Source organism: Agaricus bisporus (genome assembly GCF_000300575.1).
Source record: "Agaricus bisporus var. bisporus H97 unplaced genomic scaffold AGABI2scaffold_12, whole genome shotgun sequence".
In the NCBI taxonomy this organism is placed as follows: Eukaryota; Fungi; Basidiomycota; class Agaricomycetes; order Agaricales; family Agaricaceae; genus Agaricus; species Agaricus bisporus.
The window spans coordinates 460,922-487,834 of record NW_006267347.1 but is presented as its reverse complement, the minus strand read 5'-3'; the positions used below and the strand labels follow the sequence as shown (position 1 = coordinate 487,834).

At 46.6% G+C, this 26,913-nt stretch overlaps 6 protein-coding genes and 1 non-coding gene across 7 annotated transcripts; 5 read left to right on the top strand and 2 right to left on the bottom strand.

Annotated features, from left to right (window-relative positions):
• Positions 1-1,766: 1,766 nt before the first annotated feature.
• On the top strand, positions 1,767-6,696 carry AGABI2DRAFT_146053 (hypothetical protein; the record flags this gene model as incomplete). Its single annotated transcript, XM_006456054.1, has 14 exons — positions 1,767-1,925; positions 2,000-2,119; positions 2,188-2,324; positions 2,555-2,681; positions 2,734-3,105; positions 3,233-3,334; positions 3,553-3,603; positions 4,180-4,335; positions 4,391-4,813; positions 5,153-5,220; positions 5,278-5,353; positions 5,758-5,778; positions 6,357-6,490; positions 6,582-6,696. The coding sequence occupies 14 exons, from the start codon at positions 1,767-1,769 to the stop codon at positions 6,694-6,696; spliced, it is 2,061 nt and encodes a 686-aa protein (XP_006456117.1).
• A 945-nt stretch (positions 6,697-7,641) lies between these two features.
• AGABI2DRAFT_188171 (hypothetical protein) lies at positions 7,642-15,527 on the top strand (the record flags this gene model as incomplete). The annotated part of the gene is made up of 16 exons (XM_006456053.1): positions 7,642-7,791; positions 7,847-7,990; positions 8,048-8,232; positions 8,285-8,772; positions 8,822-8,925; positions 8,976-11,137; positions 11,194-11,881; positions 11,934-13,370; positions 13,422-13,563; positions 13,617-13,691; positions 13,744-13,851; positions 13,902-14,162; positions 14,213-14,781; positions 14,837-15,142; positions 15,196-15,275; positions 15,328-15,527. The coding sequence occupies 16 exons, from the start codon at positions 7,642-7,644 to the stop codon at positions 15,416-15,418; spliced, it is 6,990 nt and encodes a 2,329-aa protein (XP_006456116.1). The 3' UTR covers positions 15,419-15,527.
• A 552-nt stretch (positions 15,528-16,079) lies between these two features.
• AGABI2DRAFT_195358 (hypothetical protein) lies at positions 16,080-17,777 on the top strand. Its single transcript, XM_006456052.1, has 10 exons — positions 16,080-16,306; positions 16,363-16,475; positions 16,532-16,577; positions 16,635-16,683; positions 16,737-16,752; positions 16,811-16,881; positions 16,931-17,172; positions 17,223-17,395; positions 17,442-17,562; positions 17,613-17,777. Exons 1-10 carry the CDS (start codon positions 16,154-16,156, stop codon positions 17,724-17,726), a joined length of 1,098 nt encoding a protein of 365 aa, XP_006456115.1. The 5' UTR covers positions 16,080-16,153; the 3' UTR covers positions 17,727-17,777.
• AGABI2DRAFT_195357 (hypothetical protein) lies at positions 17,747-21,251 on the top strand. Its single transcript, XM_006456051.1, has 18 exons — positions 17,747-17,791; positions 17,841-17,975; positions 18,031-18,250; positions 18,310-18,439; positions 18,490-18,835; positions 18,891-19,017; positions 19,071-19,132; positions 19,189-19,230; positions 19,283-19,389; positions 19,448-19,659; positions 19,720-19,762; positions 19,817-20,443; positions 20,492-20,566; positions 20,619-20,684; positions 20,758-20,849; positions 20,909-20,969; positions 21,036-21,109; positions 21,161-21,251. Exons 1-12 carry the CDS (start codon positions 17,764-17,766, stop codon positions 19,994-19,996), a joined length of 1,632 nt encoding a protein of 543 aa, XP_006456114.1. The 5' UTR covers positions 17,747-17,763; the 3' UTR covers positions 19,997-20,443; positions 20,492-20,566; positions 20,619-20,684; positions 20,758-20,849; positions 20,909-20,969; positions 21,036-21,109; positions 21,161-21,251.
• Positions 21,252-21,412: 161 nt separating this feature from the next.
• On the bottom strand, positions 21,413-21,483 carry AGABI2DRAFT_t129. Its single transcript has one exon. It is a non-coding gene; the product is annotated as a tRNA-Gly (tRNA).
• A 1,036-nt stretch (positions 21,484-22,519) lies between these two features.
• AGABI2DRAFT_195355 (hypothetical protein) lies at positions 22,520-23,542 on the bottom strand. Its single transcript, XM_006456050.1, has 6 exons — positions 23,475-23,542; positions 23,212-23,418; positions 23,089-23,159; positions 22,965-23,042; positions 22,826-22,914; positions 22,520-22,768 (listed from the first exon to the last, which is right to left on the bottom strand). Exons 1-5 carry the CDS (start codon positions 23,482-23,484, stop codon positions 22,867-22,869), a joined length of 414 nt encoding a protein of 137 aa, XP_006456113.1. The 5' UTR covers positions 23,485-23,542; the 3' UTR covers positions 22,520-22,768; positions 22,826-22,866.
• Positions 23,543-24,298: 756 nt separating this feature from the next.
• Positions 24,299-26,474, top strand: CAT2 (catalase). Its single transcript, XM_006456258.1, has 9 exons — positions 24,299-24,415; positions 24,467-24,525; positions 24,598-24,927; positions 24,983-25,162; positions 25,213-25,326; positions 25,383-25,532; positions 25,593-25,941; positions 25,995-26,120; positions 26,186-26,474. The coding sequence occupies exons 1-9, from the start codon at positions 24,310-24,312 to the stop codon at positions 26,329-26,331; spliced, it is 1,560 nt and encodes a 519-aa protein (XP_006456321.1). The 5' UTR covers positions 24,299-24,309; the 3' UTR covers positions 26,332-26,474.
• Positions 26,475-26,913: the final 439 nt, after the last annotated feature.

The following is a 26,913-nucleotide window of genomic DNA, read 5'->3' as shown; positions in this document are numbered from 1 at the left end:
TGCCGCGCTTTTGTTAGTTGGCCTAGCACCATTCTGTTTAAGTGCCCGCTATTCAGTCATGAACTTCATGACTGCAATTTGTTCATCAGCTGGAAGGGGCACGTTGTTTCACTGGGTATGATCGTGTATGACCTCGGCACGAGCCTTTTCCAAGCTGGGCTTCTCTCCACCTAAGCTCGATTGGTAAGATTTACTTCTGAGATGAATCACAAGCAGGGTTACCTACTTTCACGTAACTGTTTAGCCTTGTAGGCAATCTCGGCATTCCATGAGTCATCAGGAAAAGGTAAAGTGACTTAAATTTGACTTATGCAAACTTATAAAAATTATAAGTCAGTATAAGTCATTTTTGCATAAGGCATGTCACTGTCTGAGGTTCTGACTTATGCAATACTTAAGTAAATCATAAGTACATAAGTCACAATATGGTCATAAGATTCAAGATTATCATAAGTCATGAGGATATATCTTAAGTTGCATAAGCAAGTACTTAAGACAGTAAGAAGATGTAAGAGAGTATAAGCTCAATCATAAGGAACATCATAATGCATAAGGAACAAAGAATTATATTCATATAGTAAATACAATACATCATGTATAATACAGACTTCCTAAAGAGGAAATAGACCCTGAAAAAAGCGGACAAGAGGGATATGACAGCAGCCAGGGGAGTAGAAATGGAAAATGGGGGGAAAAAGATGAGAAATGTGATTCTAAAAGTAACAAATGAGTATAAGAAGATGAAGAGTCAAAAAGCACTCACCAAAGGCTAGAGATCCCCCCAAAATTCATCCACATATCATCCTCACATCTCCTCTCAAAACCCTCCCAAAATAGCCCTAAAAAAGCGGCCTAAAAAGGCAAAAAAGCGTCCTAATTAAGCTGAGAATCAGCTGGAGGAGAGCTAGGAAGGTGATAAGGATGTTACTTACTAAGTTATAGGCCTGGAGGGCAAGAAAGGGGGAGGGAGAGGATGGGGAGGGGAGGAATGATGGTGGTGATGAGGAAGGATCAATGTCGTGCTCGAAACAGAAGTTCAACATGTCACATGATGTCACATGACTGCTGGACTTGGGATTTTCGAGTCAAAGTTCCTCAAATCATAGGTAGGAGATATTTTCGGGTCATTTCTGCATGGATTTTAATGATCTAAAAATGTATTCCTATGGTTTTGAGGTCGGGGAGTCTGAATATGTCGTTAGATCTTTTGTTAAATGAAAGCCTATTGAGATATTGCACTATGAAACTTTGTCTGACTTGTGGTTTAACCTTTAGTCTGACTTATGAAATGTCCTGTGCTTATGCTTTCTTTGTATATCCAACTTATGAATTTATGATAAACTTATGAACTAATGTGTGACTTATGTGTAAACTTCTTGTCTGGCTTATGAAAAATTATGAACCTATGCTATTTTGGAGACTTATGTGCCTTAAGTTGGTCTTTATAAGGCAAGCATAAGGCAACTTTTTCATAAGTTTGCATAAATTGTGTGACTTTTTGCTGATGTGGGGATTCAGAAAGGGATAGGGCAACCGAATCTGATGATGAGCAAGAACATCAAAGCTCAGAGGCTTCAAGCTCGGAATACGAGCCCAGCAAAAGAAGTAAAGTTGAGTCCACTTGTGACGACGTGAACTTGGACACTGGCCCGGGACTTGAAAGATGACCACGTGATGATGGCAGTCCAATTGTTATCACCAATGGCCGAAAGTATAGGGCTCCTTTTCTTAATGAGACATATGATGACTATAAGGAGTGGCATATGATGTCGGATGGAGAGGATGATGACCATAGTTCAATATTCATTTGGCGAGGATACTATGGGGACTCACTGGATGGACCAGATGGGAGTCAACCTGTTGACGAGCCGTTTGAACCCGATGAAGAACATCACTTCAATGTTTCAAATCCTTCAAGAAACTTTGTGAGTAGTGATTCCAAGACACAGATCAAGAATGATCACTTACTTGACAATGTTGGGAATGAATTCATTCATAGGCGTCGTCAGAGAGCGCTATTCGTCAAAGGTCCGTGGACATCAACTTCCACCATACCAACGAGGCGAGAAACGAAAGGGGGAGGGGAAGGGAAAACGAGAGCATGGGAGACAGCTTGAAGGTGTGTGCCAGCCTCGTGTTTACTCAACTTCTCATGTCACTCTCATCACTTCGCTGACTAAATCGAAGTTCCCACCTACCGTCTTCCATGACCATGGGCCCGGGGTGAACATTTATCATGAGTTCCCTCCTACCATCACCAATTCTCAAGACGGCGACAACTTAGAGGTCAAGAATGGGGGATGGGGTCGCAAAAGTATCAACAGGTAAAACTTCACACTGACCTTTACCGTTGAAAGCTCCGTGACTGACTCCTCGACTCGGTCTCTGCCAGTGGCAATTTGTAGAATCATCGACGGTCTGAGACGCAACCTGCCTCCCCTGCCTTGGAAATGATGGACATCTCTCAAGGGAAGGGGAAGGAACGAGCCAACATATTTATTCTTCATGGTACTCAAATCTCGCGTTCTCAGGCTGATAATCCTCATTTTTCCAGTGGACAAATTGAGGAATCGTTCAATGTGGTGAACGACTTTGGTGGGATGTTTGATCAGGATGAAGGCGAAGAATATTTCCATGCAAAGAGCAGTCTAATCAAGGGCGGAAGGCGTATGGATAATCAAGTGTGTTATAGAAGCAATCAATTCTGCTGGCTAATGGATTCTGTACTGGCAGTTCATTGTACATATCAACGACTTCCCTAAAGCTCAACCTGTAAATCCCAAGTACGGCACTCAACATCAATCCAGAAAGGGAGAAGGTGCAAACAAAGAATCCGAACCCAAACCCACATCCAACTCAAAGATCTGTACTCGTGTCAGGAACAAACATCTTCCAGATGAACTCACCCAGCCCGCTGATACCTGGAAACTCGTCATCTTACCCACTTTTTTTAACTGGCTCGCAAGCCAGGAGGATCCTTGGAACCAGCCACAAAGTGCCATCGTCGAGGTCTTGGAAATGATCTGTCGGGCAAACGTCAGAGGTAACTACACACTTAAGCGAGACGGTGATACAAGTGGAACGAAGAGCCCAGAGTATAAACGGGTGCGTCATGATCATCATCTATTGAATATAATCAAGTCATAATTTATACCAGGTGGCTCAAAAGATCAGCAACTGAAAATTGAAGCTCGGTTCCACCGCCATTTGGGCGATTGATACTATTTTTGAGTGTAGACCAGAAGAGTTTGGAGACTCGAATGAAACCTGTGTTGCTTGGGCTGACTGGCATCAAGACGGATGCCAGTTTTTATTTGCGGACGTCGAGACGAGTGTAAGTCGAATACCTCAAAGTGTTAGAACCTTGCCAGAATGTCACGGCGTCACGCTGTCACATCTGTCACATATTTTATTACATAATAATTTCCCTCTGCTGCTACAGTTCGACGGAGGCTAAACTATCGGCATACTGCTAAAATGGCGCAAGCTACAGACTTACCCATTGAACTAATTGATCTTATCTTTTCTTTCCTACCTCCGAACCATGCGGAGCAAGTACAGTGGAGAAGGGCGGCAGCGGCTATAGGAAGAGAGGACAGGCCGGTAGGTTGGAACCTATCGGATCATCAGTGCAGACGGTGTGGGAGAGTAACCTTAGCAATGTGGGACTATGAGGAACAGAAGGCGTGGGTAATACAGAGATGGGGATACTGGGGACCGTGACACTGGGCAATAGCCGGGTTCTTCGTACTATGCCCATGTGATGCGTTGATTGGGAATTACTTCGGGAGGTATTGGTTTGTGTGAATGAATTACCGGTTTGAAAGTTGTTTGTACTTGTGGACACTTTTATGGTTTGTTTGGACTTGTTGACGTTTTTATGATCAAAGTTGTTCTTGTTTACTTTCTTCTTACTCCACTCTTCTTTTCTCATACGTTGCTTCTTTTCTCGTGTCAATATATAAATAGTTACCTAGGGTAGTTGGTCTGTGCGCCATAGTCTAGGTATATAAAGTAGGTAGAAGCTTGTAGAAGACTCCGTCGAGTTCTCTTAGGTTCACGCCTAATATAACTTTTGTCACTTTCCTCTATAGTTCTTAAGTTCAGGTGTGACCTGTGACATCACAGTCACAGTCGCCCTAACACAAAGGGACGAACAACCAATAACTCTTTTTCCAGCCACCCAAGGGGATATTCCAGAGTAATGCATTCCTGCATGTACTCACAATTCATTTTGCTCTATTCATGACGGATGAGAAAGCTTGGGCACCAGGGTTGGCTCACGACTCGATCAATTGTGAGCCGTGGGGTGCAATTGCGATTGCAGCAGCAGCGGTAAGGATCTCTACCTTTTTTCTATGTTTTAGTATACATTTGAACCTATTGACAGGTAGAACGGGCGGTCGTTCTCTGGAGCAACTGTGATCTTACAGTCGAGATTATGAAGTGCGCTATGAAGTCCAAGAGTCACTCAATTGACTTCCCAAAGAAGATGAGTACAAAAGGAGTCAAGATGCAGAGTCATGCTCTTTTTTCAGAACCGAAATGGGGACCAAGGACGCAATATTACTATCGAAACATCAAGGCCAAGGTAAAGAAGAGGACATGGAACTGGGAGGAAATTTGTAACCTCCTTGGGCCCCACATCAAGGTGTTGCAAAAATGCGAGAAGCCTAAACCTAAGGTCAAACAGCCTGCCATTGAAGTTGCCAGTGCCGACTTCGGAGACAATGACCTACTCGAAGATGCTGCCAATATGTCAGCTGGTAGCCTCAGCTTCCAGTCGGCCCCATCCAAGCCTTGGATTTCCAAGGTTTGACCTTTTTCTTCAGTCTATTTTCCAGCCCCGTTACTGACTTGATGCTTGAGCTGTCACAGCTGCCTCAATTGCACCTGGAGCCTTCTCATCCAACTTCTCGGCAACCCGCTTCAAGCTCAAACCCCAGGTTACTCGAAGCTCCTCCGCTGTCTTGGATGACGCCTCGGTCCCCCCAACTCTTTGCGCCACCATCTAGTACTTCCTTCAATGCACCTATCCATTTTTCATCACTCCAACCACAGCCGATGCAAGGGACTAGGCGTTCACATCACTATGGACTAGGAACCCAACTACCATCAACTTCTACAACATATGTATACTTTTCTCCTCCAGCACTCCGAAACACATGCAGCTGACATGAGGCTGCACCTCTTGCAACATCTAGAGGCTTGGGTGCGCAGGTAAGATTCAGACTGTTGTTTACATGCATGTCCGAGTACTCATGCTTTTCATCTAAGTCTTCACGCTCCACTCATCCTTCAAGTCACCGCTCAGGCTGAGACGTCAATGGGCATACAGGAGTCAAGGAGCAAGGTACGGCCATTCAACTCTAACTTTGGATGCTACTGACGCAGATACGTTCAGTTTTTCCATACTTATATGCCTGCGGAGGTAAAGATACAAAGTTACTATATATTTGTTTACTCATCGTGCACTTTGTTGTAGGCTCCATCTCAACATCTGAGTCGTCAACACGGCTTGGTCTCTTCCTCTAGTAGCCGTCATTTGTCAACACAATCGGATGTGACTACTATGATGCTTACAAGGCGCATCAAAGGGGGGAAAATTCCATCCAACATACATCATCACTCCCAGCCAGAGGCAGGGCCATCGCGAAGCTGCTGAAATTGGACACTTCTGTCTCCATCACTATTTTAGTGCCAAATTTCTTTAAGTCTTTATTTTTCTCGTTCGCCTACTTGCCTTTATTTCTTTAGATGTCACCTTATGCCTCAAATGTACTGGCATTTTCCGAGTTCCATCTGGCTAGTACATTATACCTTTTATTTTTGAGAAATTCGTGATTAGTTTCGTGACTGCGAATACTAGTATACTTCTAAATGGATCTGTGAATGCTGCTCTTGATGCAGTGTAACAAATGATATCTTATTGGCTTTTGATACTTATGGATGGACTTAAGATGATGTACAAGCCTTATGAGTTACTTAATATCCTATCCACATCATGCAGGAACAATGGTGTCTTAGGCATGCTTATGCATATTACTTGAGCAATGTACTTAGAAACTGCCTTATGAATTATACATACTTATACACAAACACTAAGTTCAGCCTAAGTCCAGCTTAAGATGAGACCCTGGCTTAGGCGAATTTGTCTTATGACGGCCTTATGAAAATGCCTAAGACCCATAAGGCAAGGATAAGGCATATTACATTTTCCTGATGCCTAGTAGATATACAGTATACATAGTAGTGAAGTTTCAACATTAAATACTGCCTATTGTTTGAACATGTTGCAAAATATTCAACAAACTCGATCGTGACATGCTGAACCCCTATGAGACATATTGTGACAGCGGTTTCAGGATCACTCAAATATTACTGAACACTCAACCCCTGTCAGTTTCAGGGCCACACATTTTGAAACCATGGGAGGGAAATTTGGCAGACTGCGGGTTCGAAACTGTGACGTCCAAACCAGTGATGGGCGGTGAGTTACTAATTACCAAGGTAAAAGTCATTTACTTAGTAAACGCCGTTACTTTGATTACTTAGTAAACAGACTAATTACTATTTACTAGATTACAAATGTTATCTCACGCAAATGATGTCCAGCCTGATGCGAATGATGTTGTCTCTGATGCCAAAGATAAAGTCAAGATAATCGACCGCTTCTTGTTCCACAGCCGATTTTGAATGTGTGATAGCATATATAGCCCCAGAAGCCATGCAGTAGAATAAATTCTCACCTTCTCTAAACCATGGCGCCAGGTTGTGAACATGGGTGGTGGCACAATTTCTACATTGATCACCTGAGTTGCTGAATGGTGCAGATCATGAAGCTGATGGAATTGATATAGATATTGGAGCAGAAAAAATAATTTTCGGGGCTTAAGTAGGATGTACAAAGTGTTCTAATACAGTTCTGTGTCATGGATTCAACTATTCATCTTCGGAAAACAAGTATATAGACACCTCAGCATACATCCTACTACGCGGTGGTGCCCGGGCACTGGAACTCGTGACTGTGACCCGTTACTGTTGCTGGGAACTTGGTAATTGGTCAGAGTCATTGACTAAATTACCAATCAAATTACTAAATTACCAAGTAACCAACTTTCGGTTACTAGTAAATGACTTGCCCATCACTGGTCCAAACAGGCCCTAAGGCTAGACTCCAAATCAGTGACGTGGGAGGCTGATTCGGGCATAGGCCGGATGACTGGTGTGGACAAGTTCGGACAGATTTTCCGAGTATTTTCGTGATTTTTAGCGATTTTTTAAGAATTTTTGTAGCTTTTTTCGAGGCCGGATGTCAAAATTACGGACAAACTCTCGAGAATTCCGGTAGGCCGGATGGCTAATCCGGACAAAATTTCCAATTTCGGGTGCGGACAAGAATACGGAAAATGCCCATTTTCAGGATCCGTCCTATATAAGGATATCGGGGGGGCCTGGTTGCGGGCGAAATGCAATTCAATTTGAACGTTTTCGGTGTTTCCGTTTTGTATATGGCACGGAGTGGATGTTTGTTTGCCGAATCGGTGCATGTTGGTTGAAATGCGGGTCACGGGATCGATTTCAGATCGCGTCGTGCGGGGCGGCTGAACTGGCCACAGAACCGCCTTTGTACTCTCAACCATGGCCAGCGCCAGGCCTGTTGCTGCTGCTGCCGAAGCAGCCCGACAGCCCACCCAGGTATGGGTCCCCGATGTCAAGGAAGGTTATCTCCCAGGATGGGTCCATAGCGAAGACGAAGATGCTGCTGAGGTCGTGATGGAGGGAGGCGAGGTTAGTATGCACCCTGCCTCTAATGTAGCTTGTATGTATTGAAAGAATGGGGCAGATTAGGATAATTCCATTCGATTCCTTGTTCAAGATGAACCCTCCCAAGTTTGATAGAGTGGAAGATATTGCCGATTTGACGTTCCTCAATGAAGCGAGTGTCGTGCATAATCTACGGTTAAGGTATTATTCAGGTGCAATCTACGTGCGTTGGTCCGCCGAGTGCTTATCTCTCTGAATTTGCCATTGACAATATTCGTAGACGTACTCAGGCTTATTCCTTGTCGCCATTAATCCCTACCAGAGCCTACCCCTCTACACAGACCTCATAATCCAACAATATCGCAATAAGCGGAGAGATGATAACCCACCACATATATTTGCGGTCGCGGAACGTGCTTGGGTTAACATGGGCGATGAGAGGGAGAATCAAAGTATCCTGATTACGTGCGTCGTTGATCTATCACGCCCCTATAAATCATATTGACCGGATATGTAGAGGCGAATCAGGTGCTGGAAAGACGGAAAGTACGAAAAAGGTGATTCAGTACTTGGCTGCTATTGCGACCGATACACATGCGCCTCCGTCCCCTACGCATTCAAAAAATGGGACAATCGGTTCCGTCGCGTCGATGCCTTCGACTGGCCTCTCGAGAAATATGAGTCGGAGAAATCATGTCCCCTCAAATTCAGTATCGGCAACAGGATCACAGTTGAATGCGAAAGGCCGCCTGGGGCTACTTGAGAGGCAAATCTTGCAAGCCAATCCCATCTTGGAAGCATTCGGTAATGCCCAAACGCAAAGGAACAACAACTCAAGTCGATTTGGGAAGTTTGTGCGCATCTCGTTCGCCCCGGACGGTAGCATTGCGGGGGCAAACATTGACTGGTACCTACTGGAGAAAAGTCGAGTTGTTTACAGAAGTGAAGCGGAGAGGAATTTCCATGTGTTCTATCAGTTACTTGCTGCAGGTGACACACTAAAGAGTATGGTTCCTGTTGCCTCAAAGCGCACATGAGACTAACTGTTCTTCAGATGAACTACTTTTGGATGGAAACGTGGAAGATTACGAGTACTTGAACAAGAGTAGGCGAGAGGTTGATGGCGTTGACGATAGGGAGGAGTGGGGGGGCCTCAAGGTGAGCCCTGCTAGACGACTTTTTCATATCGGTGTTCAACCTTGTCCTAGGCAGCGCTTGACACAGTGGGATTTACGTCAGCAGAACAATTCAACCTGTTCAGAGTCGTTGCAGCTGTCCTTCACATTGGAAATATCGTCATCAATTCATCCCGAGGCGATGACGCTATGATGCCAGATACCTCGCAGGCAGAGCGCGCTTGCCATTTGCTTGGTATTCCTCTCACAGAGTTCATCCGTGCAGTGTTACGCCCACGGGCTCTTGCTGGGCGTGAATGGGTGACTCAAGCTCGCACTCGTCAACAAGCTTTGGATGAACTAGCGGCGCTGTGTAAAACATTGTACGAGAAATCATTTGGCGCACTTGTGGACCAAATCAACCGTGCTTTGGATCGACCCTCATCTAAGTCCACTTTTATCGGTGTGCTCGATATCGCTGGTTTCGAAATTTTTGAAATCAATGGTTACGAGCAGCTTCTGATTAACTATACGAACGAAAAATTGCAACAATTCTTCAATCACCATATGTTTATACTTGAACAAGAGGAGTATGCGCGCGAACACATCAAGTGGGATTATGTTAACTTTGGTCTTGATCTGCAGCCCACGATCGACCTCATCGAATCCAGTGGCAATGTGATTGGTATCCTCAGTTGTTTGGACGAGGAGTGTATCATGCCGAAAGCGACGGATCTCACTTTCACCAACAAGTTACATACCTTTTGGGCGAGTCAGGATGAAGACGAGGAGTACCGCCACCCTGGAAAAGACAAATACGAAACAACTCGATTTGAGCAAGGTTTCATTATCCAACATTATGCTGCTAAGGTGGATTACCGTACGGAGGGTTGGTTAGACAAGAATAAGGACCCGCTCAATGATAATCTGACTCGGGTTCTCGCTGCATCTTCTGAGACGTATATTGCAACCCTCTTTGCGGAATTTAGTGACCTCTCTGTCCCAGGAGGTCCTAACAACATGTTCTCTGTAGGAAAGAAACGGACTTTGAAGAAGGGTGCATTCCGCACAGTCGGTCAGCGTCACAAGGAGCAGCTTTCTAGTCTCATGCTTCAACTTCGATCTACGCAACCCCATTTTGTTCGCTGCATTGTTCCAAACAATTACAAGAAACCGAATCGGATTGACGTACCTCTCGTCTTGGATCAACTGCGTTGTAATGGTGTTTTGGAAGGAATTCGCATCGCTCGTTTGGGATACCCCAATCGACTTCCCTTCGTAGAATTTAGACAACGATATGAAATTTTGACTCCAGGGATCATTCCTCGTGGCTATATGGATGGTCGCGAAGCGTGTCGTCGGATGATAAACGTTTTGGAACTTGACGAGAGCATATACAAGATTGGCACTTCGAAGATCTTTTTCAAAGCTGGTGTCCTCGCAGAGCTTGAGGAACGAAGGGATATGTTATTGTATGACATTTTTACGCGTCTGCAGGCTGCTGCGCGAATGTGGACCGCGAGGAGGCAGATGAAAAAGATTTTGAATAGGGCTATGGCGATTCGAACTATTCAAAAGAACGCGAGGGTGTACAATGAGTTGAGGGAGTGGCCTTGGTGGCAACTTTATACGAAAGTGCGACCTTTACTTGCTGCCACGAGGAGTGATGAAGAGCTACGGAAGAAAGATGCCGAGTTGGTTTTGATACGGGAGAGGGCCGAACGAGACAAAAAAGAACGCGAAGCGTTGGAGAATCTCAAAATGTCATTGGAGTCGGAGAAGCGGAAGGTCGAAGAAGCGCTAGAGGCGGAGAGGGCTTTGGCATTGGATAAAGAATCTTTACTCGAGCGAAGCAAGAAACGTGAGAGTGATCTTGGAGAGGAGGTTGCTGCTATGCAGAGTGATTTAGATTTGCTGGATTCGCAGCTGGATCGGGCTATGAAGTTGCAGAAGGAGAGCGAGGAGAAGTATGAGTCACTCAGAGTTGCGTTTGACCAAGCAGCGGAGCATCTTGTGAGAATGGAGTCAGAACAACAGGAATGGGCTAAGAAAGAGGCTGGATTGTTGGAAGAGCTTCATAGGGCGCAAGAGGAGTGTGATACTTTGGTACATAACCAGGAGGAGTTGAGAAAAATTGGTGAAGAGTTCAAGGATATTGTGTTACAGCAGGAAGAGGATTTTGGTCGAACGAAGGATAGGCTGAGTTCGAGTGTGAAGGAGTTGGAAGGGAAACTCGAGACAGAACAGCGGGCCAGGTAAGTATAGAGCTCGTATTCCAATCTTATAAGGCCCTGACCTCAGCATGATATAGGGAAGCTCTCAGGACGCGGGCATCTAAATTAGAGGATGAAGCTCGCGTGACGAAGGAACAATTGACCGAAGTGACGCGTTCGGCAACAGAGTATGCTGACATGATCTCAAAGAAAGAGGAACAAATCCGAGTCATATCCGATGATCTTGAGGGTTTCCGCACCGAAAGTGCTAGGAGGCAGCAGGACATTGCCGAGCTGCGTAACCAGAAATCGACCTTGGAAGCCCAATTCAAAACCGAGCAACAGGATCACTCTCAGGAACAGTTACTTCGCGTTACATTGCAAAAGGAACTTGATGACCTACGATCATTGCTGGAGGCAAAGACCAGTGAAGAGACGCGTCGTAATGAGGTAGAGAAGAGTAGAGAGGCTGAGCTTGCGGACCTGCGAAATCAAGTCAATGACCTAAAGCACGAGCTTGCAGAGGTTCGGAGGGCTGCGTTGGAGTCGCAAAGTAAACTTGAACTCGAGCGAACGAACGCGGTCAGGGATCACAAGTCTCTTGAAGCTAGCTATAACTCATTGCTTAAGCGTGAGGGTGACGCAACCTCCCAACTCACAAGGACAAAGGCAGAGCTTGTTGAGCTAGAGAAATCCAGACGAGGAACAGATTTCGAATTGCAGACCCTGAGGACAAAGCAGATTGAGCTCGATACTCAGCTATCCGACGCAGTCAAGAATAAAGAGGTGGGCATGAAACCGACAGTATTACGCTTTTTTCAACTAACCTCGACCGCAGAATTTGGAGCGTCAACTGCATGCTGCTCATGCACGCTATGAGAAGTTCGAAGATATGACCGTTGGGCATCAGCGAGAGAAAGAACACAATGAGCGCCAGCTAAAAACCACTCGCGAAGAGCTTCAAATTCAATCTTCCAAACGTGCTGAACTGGAGAAATTGTGTGCTTCGCACAAGGCCGAGCTTGCTAAACTCAAGGATCGCAATGTGAAACTCGACCGCGAGCTCAACAAGGCGCTTACAGATTTGAAAAACCGGGAGTGGGAGATTAAGCAACTTGAATCGAAGCAGGATAAAACCATTGTTGAACATGTGCATGTCTTAGAAGAGGCGAAACGTGTTACGGATCGTCAACTTGCGGAAGCTCAGCTTGAGTTGCAGAAGAACCAGACATATATCAGGACGCTGGAGAAAACAAAAGGTCGTCTTATGATGGAAGCTGAGGACTTGGCGAGGGCTACGGAGAAGGAGCGTCTTGAACTACGCAGTCAAGAGAAGAATATCAAGTTGCAGGAAGACAGAGCAACTCGTGCACTTGCCGATGTCGAGAAAGAACGAGAAGCTCGAGATACAGCAGCACTTGAGGCACAACGCCTCCGTTCTGAACTGGACAACTCTCGCAATCAGGCAAACGAAATGGCAGAGCAACTAGCATTTGTCCAACGAGCCAAAGACAACCTGGAGAACGAGTTGGAGCGGTTGGCCGATGATAGTGTTGCATCTGATTCATTGTCTAAAGTTCAACGTCAGTACGAATCACGCATCACTCAACTAGAAGAGCAGCTGGAAGAGGCGGGGATGGCCAAGGCAACTACAGCGAAGATTCGAGAGAGCATTGAACGTCAACACGCGGAGATCCGTCGATTGATCATGCAAAATACTCCTCGGGATGGCGAGTTCCAGAATCGAGTGTTGCAGGAGTTGAAAGCAGTCGAGGGCATGCTTGAGAAGGAGATGTTGCGGAAGACACCTCGAAGAAGTGGTGCTTACGAACCGCAAAATCCCAATAACCTCACACCAACCAAGAAAAAGTCCTTACCGAGCGCGCCAACCACGCCAACTGTTGACCGAGAGGCACAGCAAGCCCGAGCGAATAGCGAGAGACAAGTTGCCGCACTCAGACAACATGTGCAAGTTCTGGAACTCCAGATGGCTGCCTCAGATCGTGTTCGCCATCATCTTGAGATATCCCTCAAAGAACTCTCAGCAGAACTCGAGAATACCGATGGGTCAAAGCAGTTCCTACAACAGTATCGTGCAAGATTGACACAAGAAAACGCGAGGCTGGCTGAATTATTAAAGGATGAAGCTGACGCCCGCAGAACGGCAGAGGCGGCTCAAGTTGAGGGCATCCAAGCCATGTGGGCTAAATTCCAGAAGACGATTGCAAGCGAAAGAGATAGTTACTCACGTCTCGCGGACTCTCGTAAGGCGCTGGTGAGGAATAGACGCTTACTGAAGCCTTGCCTTACTGACATTGTTGTACAGCTTGTACAGCAGCGAACCGCGAATGCCGAAATTGAGGCGCAAAAGGGACAGATTCGGGAGTTCGCACATGCCAAGAAACAGCTTCAAAAGGAAGTCAATGAATTGCGTGAGCAGCTCGAAGGCACCAGGAATGAGGCCAGCAGTAAGTGCTTTATCATCGATTTAATGAATAAGAATGAGTTAAAAATGCCAAAGATGCCAAGCGCCAATTACAAAAGAAGCTTCAAGACGATGAGCTTCAGTCAACTACTTCTGCAGCTGCAGAATCCGGTAAGATCCACCACTTCAACATTCAGGCTCGCCTGACCATTTATTTCAACAGAACTCAAAGCAGCAATTGGAACTTACCAGCAAAAGGAACAAGGCTATCTAGAACGCCTTGAGGCCGCCGAGATAGCAAGGGCAACAGCTGCTCGTGGCGAGGCTTACGGTGAGTCTGAGCTATGATCACTCAAGGATAAGGATTAAATGAGCATCTAGCTCGCCGCACCCTTGAAACGACAGAGAAGGCTCTCGCAGATGCCAAAGTTGAGGCAAAGGTGAATAAGGATAAGTATCAAACATCGGAGAGGAAGTTGCGATCAATGGAATCCAAGCTGGAAGAGGATGATCGGGAATCCTCTGATCTGGCTATGATTCAGAAGCGTCTTGAAGAAGAGTTGGAAGATGAACGGGAACAACATCAAAAAGACCTTTCAGAGCGCGACTTTACAATTGATCAGACCCGCAAAAAGTACCAAGGTACAAACAGCATCTACGTTGACGTTGTAGTTTCTGATGTCTTGTTACAGCCGAACTGGCGCAACTGAGTGAGGAGTTGCAGTCACAGCGAGACAGCTTGAGTCGCATCCGTGAAGAAAATCGCAAAGTGCGATCTGACTTCGATGACCTCCAACAGCGTTACGACGATGAAGTGTATAATAGTGGAGGGTGGAAGAAAGAGAAGGAACGTATGGATACCAAGATCAAGGACATCACAAAAGCGTTTGAAGCATCGACGCTGGCGCAAACCGAACAGCAGGCCCAGATTGTTTCCCTTCATCAGCAAGTTCGTGAACTGCGCGGGGTTCTGGATGATGCAGAGGCTGAGCGTTCTATGCTTCAAAAAGCACGCCGTGCACTTCAAGCAGAACTCGAGACAATCAAAATCGACCACTCCGATACTAATAAGGCCATGTCGGATACTGAATTCCAACGATTGCAATTGAAGAAGCAGGACCTGGAGAGGACTCTTGAAGAACAAGAAGATCGTGTGGAGCAAGCATTGGATAGGATGCGAAAGGCCGAGGCGCACGCTGTCGAGCGTGCTAACGAACTAGAGAAGATTAGGAAAGAGAACTCGGGACTCGAACGTCAGAATGTAAGTCCGGAGTCAAGTACAGGAGAAAAGGAAATCAGCTTAATGTCTTGCACAGGCACACTTGGAAAAACAAGTCAAAGATCTCAATGTCCGCATCGTGGACCTAGAGACAAGGTCTTACGCCAATTCACCTCGGCCTGCTACGTTGTCTAGACGGGTCGACAGTCGGATTGAAGAGCTAACAAGTCAACTAAATCAAAGCAACCGAGACCGTAGCACGCTTGGTCGATCCGCTGAGAAATTAGCGAAAGATGCTAAATTCCAGCAATCGGAGCTTGAAAGGCAGCGCCTCAAGTTTGAGGACGACAGAAAGGCCTACGAGACTCGAATTCAGGATCTAAGAAAAGCTTTAGATACAGTGGTAAGCTGTGGCATAATAGCCGGTGTGAATTAACTCTGATTGACCTCACGCAGCAAACAAAAGAACACGAATTGCAAGCCTCACATCGTCGCGTCACAAGAGAGGCGGGTGACTACAAGCAACGGGCGCTCAAGTAAGTCGCCAGTCTAATTAGCTTCCGTAACCGTTGTTGACCCTTGTTCTAGCCTTGAAAGAGAAGTCGAACGGCTACACAACCGGCTTGAGCGACCAGCGTCGTCTACCATCAGCTCTCCTTCTGCTTCTCCACGAAAGTAACGAGTTCTTCCAGACATTTTGTTGTACCATGCATATAATATACCCTCACATTATTTTGTATTTTAATGCACTGACTGTAGGGAAAGAAAAATGACCACTAACATTGACCATTATCGAGTTCAAGGAGAGCATGCATGATAGGGAAAAGGTGATAGCGAAGCAACAGGCGTTCAGCCTTGGTGCAATATACATTCTTCATTAGTTTATATCACTATTCTCCTCTCTTGAGCGTGAGCACTGGCGTACGTGGTTCTCTCTTTCTTTAGCATCAGTATCACGGCAACAAAACCTCTAACAACCACCGACAGTTTCACATCCATTTTCCTACACGGCACAACACAGCACTCCCTAAAAGTGGCCGTAGTTGCACTTTGCCAGTGTTCGGCAGTGCGTATGGTGTCAACCTAGACGGACGCAAGTAAGACTAGAGAGGCTCTTGGGGGCGCAAAATCCTGGTACGGTGCGAGTTTTCGCCGCCAACGGCAATCTCTCATGCACAGACAGTTGGTACGCTCTGTTATAGTAATGAATACTGAGAACGGGTGATATTAATGGGATAAATGGATCTTGATCTCATCACTTAGCGGTGGTGCAAACACGAACAAACATGATGTGAGTAAAAGTGAATGTGGCCAAGTACATTTGTAACAGTCAATGCTTGCGTCTGCAGTCCGGCGAGTTGCCCCAGTCATTCTCTCAAAAAATGCCGAGGAAACACGAGAGATTCTCAGCGTCATGCTTGAACGCAGTCCATCTGTGGGCGTAGTGCAAACTCCGGACCAAAAACTCAAAAGTGAGGTCGACACAATTTGCAAGAGACGCGTGAAGGACGAAGAGAAGAATTTAAGCTGGTGGTTGGATCAGAGCGATCCGTACAGCTTGTTTCGGGTACCGTGTTACGCGCTACACTCCAATTCTTGATTCATGTTCTTTCATTCTTCTAGGCCGATGACAGAAGCCGTATGCCCGGCCATGAGGATGTAATCCAGCGTGTCCAGAGTGTTATTCGAAAAAACTTTGGAGCGAGTTACTCTGTAACTACCTTTGGAAGTGTAAGGCAAGTTTATTTTCGCCTCTATCGCCTTATTACGGAAAACTCATAGACTCTGCAAGGTACGGAGCCGCGTCCGCGAAAAGTGATATGGACCTGATGATATTCGTGAACTTCCCGTGATTGTTATTGCAAAAAAACCAATCCTGATTTTTGTCCATGCAGGACCCAAAACGAATAGGTGGATTTGCCCCGTCCAAAAAACGTCTTCCAAGTATGTCAGCCAGGTGCATATTTGTCGGACTATTTACGAATGATTCTGTTTAGGAATTTATCATGTCAAGTTTGTCGAGAATCCATTTCTGTTATCTATAGGGCCTCCCATTGACAAGACGACGTAGGTCGCTTGCTGGAACATTGAAGCACGCCGGATTTGCTTCAGTCGAAGCTGTACCTGCATCTGTACCCATTGGTAGGATCCATGTCCCACATACAATATTCAGATTCCAACTGAGTGATAGTCAAGTTCAGGGACCCGAAGTCCGGAATTCGATGTGACCTCAACGTCAACCATCAGCCGGGATATTGGAATTCTATTATGATTGGGCGCTATGCCACACTGTCTCCACATTTACCAAGGCTGATGCTAGCAATCAAGCGGTGGTCGAGGCCTATAGGGCTGAATAATCCAAGTCCTTCGAAAAGACTCGCGATCACCTTTAGTAGTTATGCGTTTGCACTAATGACAATTGGATTTCTCCAGGTAAGTTGACGCTCAGTCAAGTTCTCCAAGCTCACAGCTTTGTCGAAAAGCACCGCGGTTTACTGCCGAACCTGCAAGAAAACCTAGGAGAAGATATAAGGGACCGGTATTTCTGGAATTTGAAGCCCGAGTTTCACTGCGATATGCGATTCAAATGGCATGTGCCATTCATTCCTGCGAATCGGGAAGTATCGACGCCGTCGCTGTTCAATGATTGGTTCCAGTCTGTATTCTTTGTTTGCCACATTGCGTCTGCTGATTTTTATCAGTTTCTGGGCCAACTTTGAACCAGACAAGCAAATGGTTGATATCTGCCAAGGGGGGATTGTGCCACGAGAGGGTGGAGAGAATAGGCCACTGTGTGTGAAAGACCCGTTTATCCGCGTGCGGGTGAGTGTAGCGTCCCTCGAGACTCTGTTGGTCCTGACCTGAATGTGCAGAACGTTACGATGAACATCTCGCGGGAGGTGTTTGAGCGATTACAGGAAGAGTGCCAGGATGCGAGCGCGGAGTTGAGAAAGCGATCAGCGGAAGGTGGCTATGTAATCATGTAACTTGTGATACTTTGCATCTTGACTTGATACCACTACCATGTCCTGGAACAAGCTCACCGCTAAGAGTGCGTTGTGCCCGCAGACGCCGACTGCAGTGCCCTCATCTTCCTGTAGAGCCCAAAGACTTGAAGGACAATGGTGTCCTCTCCAGGTCAGCGACCCCGGTGCCCTCCCGCCCGACAACCCCAAAGCCTCCCCAGGGCGCCGATCAGTTCAGGTCGGGCACGCTTACCATCCGCATCTTCTCTGGTGAGCTCGGCGGCCAGTGTGGTCCCGCGATGCTCATCCCCACTCCTCTTTACAGGCAGAGGCCTTACTCTACCACCCGGAGCCGTGCTCCCAGATGCAATCCAGAGAGCCCTAGAGTCGGCCCCCCGACATTCCATCGGTAACAGAGAGAGTTTCCAGCGCAAACGCTTCTGGTGGCTGCCTTATGTCGTGCTTGAGTTCGATAAAAACGAGATCTTGATTGACGCCCTCGGCGGCGACCTTTCGAACCCCGTCTGGAATTACCGCGCACCGTTGTACGTGTTTACACTTTCTTGACCTCTGCCTCAAAGGAACAATCCTTGTGGATCGTTAGCGACGTGTCTCGTACATCCAACATTTCCGTGTCTTCGTATCTTCGCACGTCCGCGGCCCAAGGTCACGATGACATGGGTAATGATATGCTCATGGCTCGTGTGGACTTGACGCCTATGCTTGATGGCCATGTAAGCTGTTCCGCGATCCTTGCATAGTCCGCGGTTGACACCCATTGTAGCATGCATCAGATCAATGGTATACCGCCACCGCTGGTTCGGGCTCCTTCCACCTCAAAATCGATTTCAAGCCCAGTCGAAATGAATCGCTTACTATCGAGGCTTTTGATCTACTCAGAGTCATTGGCAAGGGCAGCTTTGGCAAGGTCATGCAAGTTAGGAAGAAGGATACTCAACGTATTTATGCTTTGAAGACAATACGTAAAGCCCATATCGCCCAACGTCCAGGAGAGATTACACACATTTTGGCCGAACGCACGGTTCTCGCACTTGTTAACAATCCGTTTATTGTCCCACTCAAGTTTTCTTTCCAAACCCCGGATAAACTCTACCTCGTTATGTCTTTCGGTGAGTTCGTAGGTTTGTTATCCCTTTTCGCAGCTTGAATTTTGGTACTTGATAGTAAACGGTGGCGAACTATTCTATCATCTGCAACGTGAAGGTAAATTTGACCAGGATCGAACTCGCTTCTACGCGGCGGAGTTGTTGTGCGCCCTGGAACATCTCCACGGATTCAATGTTGTCTATCGGTGTGTAGCTTCTATCCCCGGTACATCGTGATGGCTAAATACTATTTCGACAGTGACCTGAAACCCGAGAATATCTTGCTCGATTACACCGGTCATATTGCTTTATGCGACTTTGGTAAGAACACTTGCAACTACCTTCATACAATAGGACGCTGAAGCGATGTTCAATAGGTCTTTGCAAACTTAATATGTCTGAGACTGAAAAAACTAACAGTGAGTGGTACCAAATACTCTTTGAGATGACCGTTCAATACCTGTACCTCAGCCTTTTGCGGCACCCCCGAGTATATTGCTCCCGAACTTCTGGAAAGTCAAGGGTACACGAAGACAGTAGATTGGTGGACATTAGGTGTCCTTCTCTACGAAATGATGGTCAGGATCTGATTTCTCAGTGGTTTTGATGACCTTTAATTAACGACCTCCGCCTTAGACGGGTTTGCCGCCCTTCTATGACGAGAATGTTAACACGATGTATCAACGGATCCTTACGGACCCTCTCCATTTCCCTTCAGATATGTCCCAGGAAGCCAAGAGTGTTATGGTCGGCTTACTACAACGCGATCCTTCAAAACGCCTGGGTGCGAATGGCGGCGAAGAGATCAAGAGACATCCATTCTTTGCTAGGTACATCGATTGGAACCGGTATGACTTCTTTTTTATCTCATATGCGAGGTCATCGGCTTATCATCACCTTCTTTGTAGGTTACTCGCAAGAAAAATCCAGCCGCCATTCAAGCCGAGCGTTGTAAGTCTTTTATCGATTATTAATCATGCGCGTCTCACGCAACACCACCATCAGGAATCGGTTCTGGACGTTGCCAATTTTGACACTGATTTCACTAGCGAGGAGCCGCAGGACTCCGTCGTTACTGATTCCGCGCTTTCTGAAACGGTGCAAGATCAGTTTAGGGGATTCACTTACAACCCTGCGAATGAGCACCTCAGCGAGAGTGTGAATTATCCCCGCGTCATGGGTTGAACGTATTCTGTTCTTTTATTTGTGTCTCGGAGACAAGGTTTAACTTTTTCCCGCCCTTGATATCCCCTTGGTCTTCGACTTGTTTACCCTCCTGTTTTTTGGGTTGCATTTTGATTTTGTATTATCGTGATTATTGTATTTGCTATGCGGTCCTGTTATACCCTGATTCAGATTTTCTTCCACGCAAAAGCCGACTTTAAACAGGCGTTGTACTCGCTACGCACTTACATGTGTACTATATATGTATGGTACAACATTATGATGATGGCCCCATCTGACACTCGAACCTGCGAGGTACTTTACGTATGAACAGCCACTAGTATTGCAAGAATTCGCTGCTTCTCTCGTGTGGACGGTATCTGGACAAAGGCGTTTGCCATATATGTTTGTTCCCTCGGTTGTTTTGGGTGATTGCGTAGCGGAGGATTCCTAGTGCGATGAAGAGGCCTGTCGGAGATGGGTGAGAAAGGACAGTAGGCGAAAGAGAGATCTTACAGGTTAAGAATTCAACCCAAACGAAACCTTTGAGAGCCTGAGTGTCCTTGCACCAAGATCGTTCGTCTGGGAATCCTAAGCAACTCTCAACAAAAGAGAAGAAAGGAGAGGGGGATGGTGAACTTGCCATCAGGTATTGAATCACATTGGAATGGGACATGTTGCCAACACGAAGTAGAGAATGCGCTGAAAGCTAAATGGGGGAAAAAATCAATTGATGTTTTTAGCTATATCTATACAACTGGGGTTAATAATGTGATACGTACAGAGCCATAGGATGCTGAGGATGGCAAAGATGCCGATTTCGATGTGGGCTCGGCCGGTGTAGGCGTTCCAGAGGACCAAGTCGGCTGTTAAGCTATACGAATGAAAGAGAGGATGAGTTGAGTTTTTGGAATACTTTGTTAGGATATTTACAGGAAGAAGAGAAGCACGAAGGTGGCGATGGAAAGACCGAGAGGGAACAAGTCAGCGAAAACTAGATAAGATAAAATATATTGAGTCTTTGATTTTTCTTGAGTAGTGTTTATGAAGAGATTTTTACAGAAGAATTCTTGAAATTGGTTTATGCGGGCGGCGAGTGCTAGGACTACGACGTTGACCAGGAAAAGGAATACTAAAAAGTTCTCTTGTTAGGGGTGTGCATTGGGGGTATAGGTGTATATACTTTGCGCAGCGAGTTTCTTCTTGCCAGCAGAAGAATAGGCCATTGAGAAAGGTGAAACGAAATGAGTGGAAAGGGGTGGGGGAGCTTATGTACAAGTGCAGAGAGAAGATAGATGGTGATCGCATCAAACGGGCCATGGCAACATTGAGTATATCGATCTGTTGCATCGCAAGATTGGTGAAAGTGTCTAGAAGTCAGTAGTAGGTATGATTGTGTTGTGGTATCCGAGAAGAAAAAACCACCTCTTTTCAAAATGCATTAAGAGGGAATCGAACCCCCGGCGGGTCGATGGCAACGACCCAGGTTACCACTACCCCATTAATGCTTACGTAGCAAGTGGGATGTACAGCAATGTTGTGTGTGAACATGATGCATGTTGAGACGGCGGAGCTGAGTGGCTGCATGGACGCCGACTCGCTCGACGCCTTCATCGCTGGCCCGTCCACAGCCCACGACGCCTCCCCCAGCCAGCACCTCTCCTACCCCGCCTTCGACACAGACCCACAGCCAGACAAAGCAGAGTCTTCGCAGTCCCAACACCCACAACTCTGCAAAGACCGCATCTACATCGGAAATCTTCATCCTTCTGTCGACGAGTGCGTACTTCAAAATCCATTCCACCCCATACCAAGTGTGCCAATCTTCCTAGATACACCCTCGTCCAGGTCTTCTCCAAGTTTGGCAAAATCACCAATGTCGATTTTCTCTTCCATAAATCGGGCCCCCAGAAGGGTAAACCGCGTGGATATGCGTTTATCAAGTATGCAGACGAGAACGTAAGTTTCGATTTGTTCGCTCCCCTCTTGTGCTCATCCCGGGGTTTGCTTTTTTCGGTTCCGCGTCGCAAACAAAAAATATAAATAAAAAAATACAAAAGTGGAACCCCGTGTATATGGTTTTATCCTCGTAGAAGACTGGGGATAACTTCTTGGTTTCTTGGGATGAGCTCATGAACCGACACTGATACTGAACTCGTTCTTGCGTAGGATGCGGAAAGGGCCATGTCCACCGCCCATGACAAGCCGCTTAGAGGTCGGAAGCTCGTCGTCACATATGCCCACCACGCACCCTTGGACTATGCCGGTGGTTCTGGTGGCAAAAATAGAAGAACTATGATGGACATTGGTCGACCAACGACCCTTAGTTTACTCAAAAGTGGTTCATCCTCTAGGCCTGCTGGGTATGTTTGACCCCTTTTGACTCAGCATCTTCTCTTTCTCAAGCTTTTCTCAGGACGGCAGCCAAAATCGCTCGGATGGAGGCCAAGCTGCGGCAACTGGAACGCACTCCAGAATCAACGCCAGCTCCTGCGCCTCTCCATCCTTCACTCCCGCCCAGGCCTCAGTCGACTCCGACAGATTCACAAGCAAATGCCAATAATTCCAGGCAAAGCGCGCCCAAGACAACTTTACCAGATAATCCACCCCCATCACTTCTTAGACTCGCTTCGTCGCATCCACTCCCACCATCCTCCTCGTCAAAGACGAGTAAACCGAAGTCCAAGTTGCTAGGCGTTAAAATCAAGCCAAAAGAGAAATTACCATCACCGGTACCACCCAAGCATGAATAGCAATTTCTTTCATCCGTATCTTGCAATGTAATTCAGTAATCTGATAACAGTTTGTGTCCTCGTAATGCATGCCATATTTGTTGTTACACAGACATACGAAAGCGTGATGATTATGACGGGTTAAAAAATATTGGACTTCTAAACGACTGTGCCAGCATTTGAAGCGATACGCGGCCATAGATCGGCCTACAATCCGTGTCAGCAGACGAAATGTAAAGAGGACATTGAGCACATACGCATTCTTTTGCGACTGGCCCTGTGATCGCTGAGCCTTTCATTTCACCCTTGGGGTTGACAATGACTCCAGCGTTATCCTAATTAACGGTAAGATATAATTATTGATCGACCCTGTGGACCCACCTCAAAGTAGAGGAAGACACCGTCTTTCCGACGCCAGGCTTTGCGTTGACGGACAACAACAGCGGGCATGGCTGCAAGTCCGATTAACCTTCCACGGCCGGGTTTATATTATTGAGTACTTACTCTTCTTCCTTAGCTCGGGCTTTCCCTTCTTTACGGAAGCTACGACCATGTCACCGACACCAGCATCTGGTAGCCTGTTTAGACGGGCACCAGAGCCGAAAGGTTCGATAATGTAGAGAGATTTGGCGCCACTGTTATCGGCGCAGTTAAGGACGGCGCCAACGGGGAGACCGAGGGTGATACGGAATTTAGTGCCAGAGACGGTCGCTATTTATGATAAAATAAGAAAAACAGGTTTGGTGAAGATGATTCAATGAACATGCCTTTTGACATTTTTGTGAGATTAGTCCTGGGTGGTCTTGGACGAGACTTGGACGAATCGACGGAAGATCACGAAACAAGGTTTGGGGGCCGGGTTCGGCATCTGTCGGCTGTACAGTTGATCGGTATTTGCCGACCACGGTGTGCTCGCGCCGATCAGGAAGAAGACTTGTTTGTCTTCTACATATTTCCACCTTGGGCCCGACGAAGACAGCCCGTGAGATCTGTCAATAGAGAGTGTTAGGTGCAGTCTACTTCCCGGGATGCACCGTGTGCATGTTACTACAACACCTCCTGGTTTCGGGACATTATTCACAATATTCATCCCGTTATGTGTTATCTACCTAGGTTCGCGTTTGATGGGTCTCACATCTAATCAGTTGGCTTTCAGATGACCCGTCACAAATGGGCACAGCTTCATCATCTGATCCTATGGAAAGGGTCTCTCTGCCACGCTCCTCGGGATCGTCGACTTCAAATTCGTCTGAACTCTGCCGATTTTCTCCAGCTTTGACCCACACTTGATGCAGTCAGCAGTATAGCGCGGCGCCCGAGCATCAACAGCAACAGCGATTACGATGGAAGCAATGGATTACTTACCCCATGCAAAATGAATCCCGCACGTGTAGCCAATGAGATCCTTCATATTGCAAATCGGAGCTTGATATTCATCCTTTCGTCCAAATGTCCATTACGGTTGGCCCCGACTTAAGCAAATTCGAAGATCAGGATCAGCTGGATAAAGTAATGTTCCAAGAACGATGAGGAGTATATAAACTGACTGGCCCATTTGTTGTTGCTTTACCTCTTTTCTCTTCCCATCTAGGTCATAAGGATATGTCTTCTCCAGCTAAGCCCGTCTATACTACCTCCAACGGTGCCCCCGTTAACGAGCCATACTCGGCTCAGAGGGCTGGTTTCCATGGACCCCTTCTCCTCCAAGGTCTGTGTCTTCCTTTCCGACCATTAATCTCATCTTCTGATCGATGATTAGATTTCCATCATATCGACCTCCTCGCTCACTTTGATCGCGAGCGTATTCCTGAGCGTGTTGTAAGTACCCTTCGATACATTCGATCGCTTATCTATCCGATCAACGACATCATTTATATGTCTCTCATGTAGGTCCACGCCAAGGCTGCCGGTGCTCACGGCTACTTCCAAGTCACTCACGATTTGAGTGATATCACCTCTCAGTCCCTCTTCCAAGGTGTTGGCAAAAAAGTCCGCATCACTGCCCGCTTCTCCACTGTCGGTGGTGAATCCGGTTCAGCGGATACCGCTCGTGATCCCCGTGGCTTTGCTATCAAGCTGAGAACTGAGGAAGGTAACTGGGATTGGGTGTTTAACAACACTCCCATCTTCTTTATTCGTGATCCTGCCAAGTTTGCCCACTTTATCCATACACAAAAGAGGAATCCTCAGACTCACTTGAAGGATCCTGATGCTTTCTGGGTAGGTTTTCTCAAGAGCTTGTGTCCGTGTTGGCGATTGATCAATTGGTGTTCAGGACTATCTCGGTCAAAATCCCGAGTCTATTCATCAGATGATGATTCTCTTCTCCGATCGCGGAACCCCTGACGGCTTCTACCAAGAGCATGGTTATTCTGGCCATACCTTCAAGTGGTGCAAGGCCGACGGCTCTTTCGTCTACGTTCAAGTTACTTGCAGAGCTGATGGAGGCTTCAAGGTAGGTCAAACTCCGTTTTTTTATGACTGGAGCTGAGAACTTTTTCAAAGACTCTTGATGATGCTACTGCCACCCGTCTGTCTGGAGAAAACCCAGACTACGGTACCCAGCAAATGTTCGAGGCGATCGAAGCAGGAAATTTCCCCTCCTGGACTGTTTATATCGTGAGTCTTCGTGGCGGTCTTATGATACCTCAATAATAACAAAATTTCCCCAACAGCAAACCATGACGCCTGCTCAAGCTGAACAGTTCCGTTACAATATCCTCGATTTGACCAAAGTTTGGCCTCACAAGGAATTCCCTCTCCGTCCCATTGGTAAAATGGTTCTCAACGAGAACCCGCAAAACTACTTTGCCGAGATTGAACAAGTGCGCATCATTCGAATTTGCAGATGTCCAGAAATACTGATTCAGTGTCATTCTTTTTAGGTCGCATTCTCACCTTCTCACCTTGTTCCTTACATCGAGCCCTCTGCCGACCCCGTTCTTCAGTCCCGTCTCTTCTCCTACCCGGATACTCACCGTCATCGCCTGGGTGCTAACTACCAGCAACTTCCTGTCAATGCTCCCATCGTCCCTGTTGCCAACTTCCAGCGCGATGGCCCCATGGCGTTTGTTAACCAGGGCAACAGGCCTAACTACCAATGCTCATTCCAACCTTTGACGTACGCTGGAAGGCCAGGTCATATGGACGCTTCTGTCAATGACCGAGAACGGGATGCTAGACACGAGAACTTTATCAATGGTGCTTGGAGGTATTTGAGTGTTATCAGCGAGCGTGAGTGTTTATATTATTACTATTTCTGATTATTGTGAATTGATGGTTTGTAGTCGACTTTGAACAGCCTCGTGAACTTTGGTCTAGGGTTTGGAATGATCAGGAACGTGAAACTTATGTCAAGAACGTATCTGGTCACTTTAAAAACGTCAAGAGCGCCGAGGTCAAGGCTAGGCAATGTAAGTCTCCCCCACCAAAGCAAGGGAAATCGTTCGTGGAACTGATGATGGCGGTTTCTTATTAGTGTCTGTTTGGGCTGCTGTCGACCAAGGTCTTTCTGACCGTATTGCCGATGCAGTTGGTCACCCCCACGTTGCACCCCTCAAGTGCATCTCTGCTGCTGAGGTCTTGAACTTTAGGCACAATATTGGTGCAGGCTCTAACCAGTGATTGGGTTGAGTTTTGTTATTCGTTCACGATGGTAGTGTGTTGTTGCATTGTATGATTGCTTTCTTATGTGCGCGCTGTATCGCTTTTATGGGCTGAAAAAATGAATAAATGTATGATTTAGAGAATTTGTATCACAAAACCAATGGTTGGATGGTTCTGCGAGGCCACGGAAGTTCAATGAGGGAATCAAAGTCTCTTAAAATATTATGTGTCAATGAGAATCGAGTCCTGGCAAGTAACGAGCCAGTTGAGTCGTGCAGTGTGCAGAATAGGAATATTTTAACTTACGGTGCAAGATGAGTTCCTTGGATTACATTTTTTTGCTGTAGTAACATGATGATGAAAACCGCGACTGGACTTGGGAAAGATTATCATGATATTGGAAAACTGTCCACCGCCGAATTTGAGCTTCATCATAACCCTGAGAGGCGATATGGAACTTGGCCTGTAAGGCCGTATTGAAATCGGGGTCGCATGACTGACGGATGATGAGTTGTTCAGGGTTGTAATGCGATTTCCGTTGCGATTTCTGTGCCATTGTGTTGACCAGCCTGAGAACGGTTAAATCGGTAGATTCGCGTA

What these genes read in the sequence shown, in the direction of transcription:
- AGABI2DRAFT_195358 (XM_006456052.1), top strand. Translation starts at nt 16,154, where the DNA reads ATGCTTGAACGCAGTCCATCTGTGGGCGTAGTGCAAACTCCGGACCAA. An exon ending in ACTACCTTTGGAAGTGTAAG is followed by an intron (nt 16,476 to 16,531) that starts GCAAGTTTATTT and finishes AGACTCTGCAAG; the next exon opens with GTACGGAGCCGCGTCCGCGA. An exon ending in ACCTGCATCTGTACCCATTG is followed by an intron (nt 16,882 to 16,930) that starts GTAGGATCCATG and finishes ACTGAGTGATAG; the next exon opens with TCAAGTTCAGGGACCCGAAG.
- AGABI2DRAFT_195357 (XM_006456051.1), top strand. Translation starts at nt 17,764, where the DNA reads ATGTCCTGGAACAAGCTCACCGCTAAGA. An exon ending in GAACAAGCTCACCGCTAAGA is followed by an intron (nt 17,792 to 17,840) that starts GTGCGTTGTGCC and finishes ATCTTCCTGTAG; the next exon opens with AGCCCAAAGACTTGAAGGAC. An exon ending in TGGAATTACCGCGCACCGTT is followed by an intron (nt 18,251 to 18,309) that starts GTACGTGTTTAC and finishes GTGGATCGTTAG; the next exon opens with CGACGTGTCTCGTACATCCA.
- AGABI2DRAFT_195355 (XM_006456050.1), bottom strand. An exon ending in GTGTCTTCCTCTACTTTGAG is followed by an intron (nt 23,043 to 23,088) that starts GTGGGTCCACAG and finishes ACCGTTAATTAG; the next exon opens with GATAACGCTGGAGTCATTGT. An exon ending in GGCCAGTCGCAAAAGAATGC is followed by an intron (nt 22,915 to 22,964) that starts GTATGTGCTCAA and finishes CACGGATTGTAG; the next exon opens with GCCGATCTATGGCCGCGTAT.
- CAT2 (XM_006456258.1), top strand. Translation starts at nt 24,310, where the DNA reads ATGTCTTCTCCAGCTAAGCCCGTCTATACTACCTCCAACGGTGCCCCC. An exon ending in TGGACCCCTTCTCCTCCAAG is followed by an intron (nt 24,416 to 24,466) that starts GTCTGTGTCTTC and finishes ATCGATGATTAG; the next exon opens with ATTTCCATCATATCGACCTC. An exon ending in CCTCCTGGACTGTTTATATC is followed by an intron (nt 25,327 to 25,382) that starts GTGAGTCTTCGT and finishes TTTCCCCAACAG; the next exon opens with CAAACCATGACGCCTGCTCA.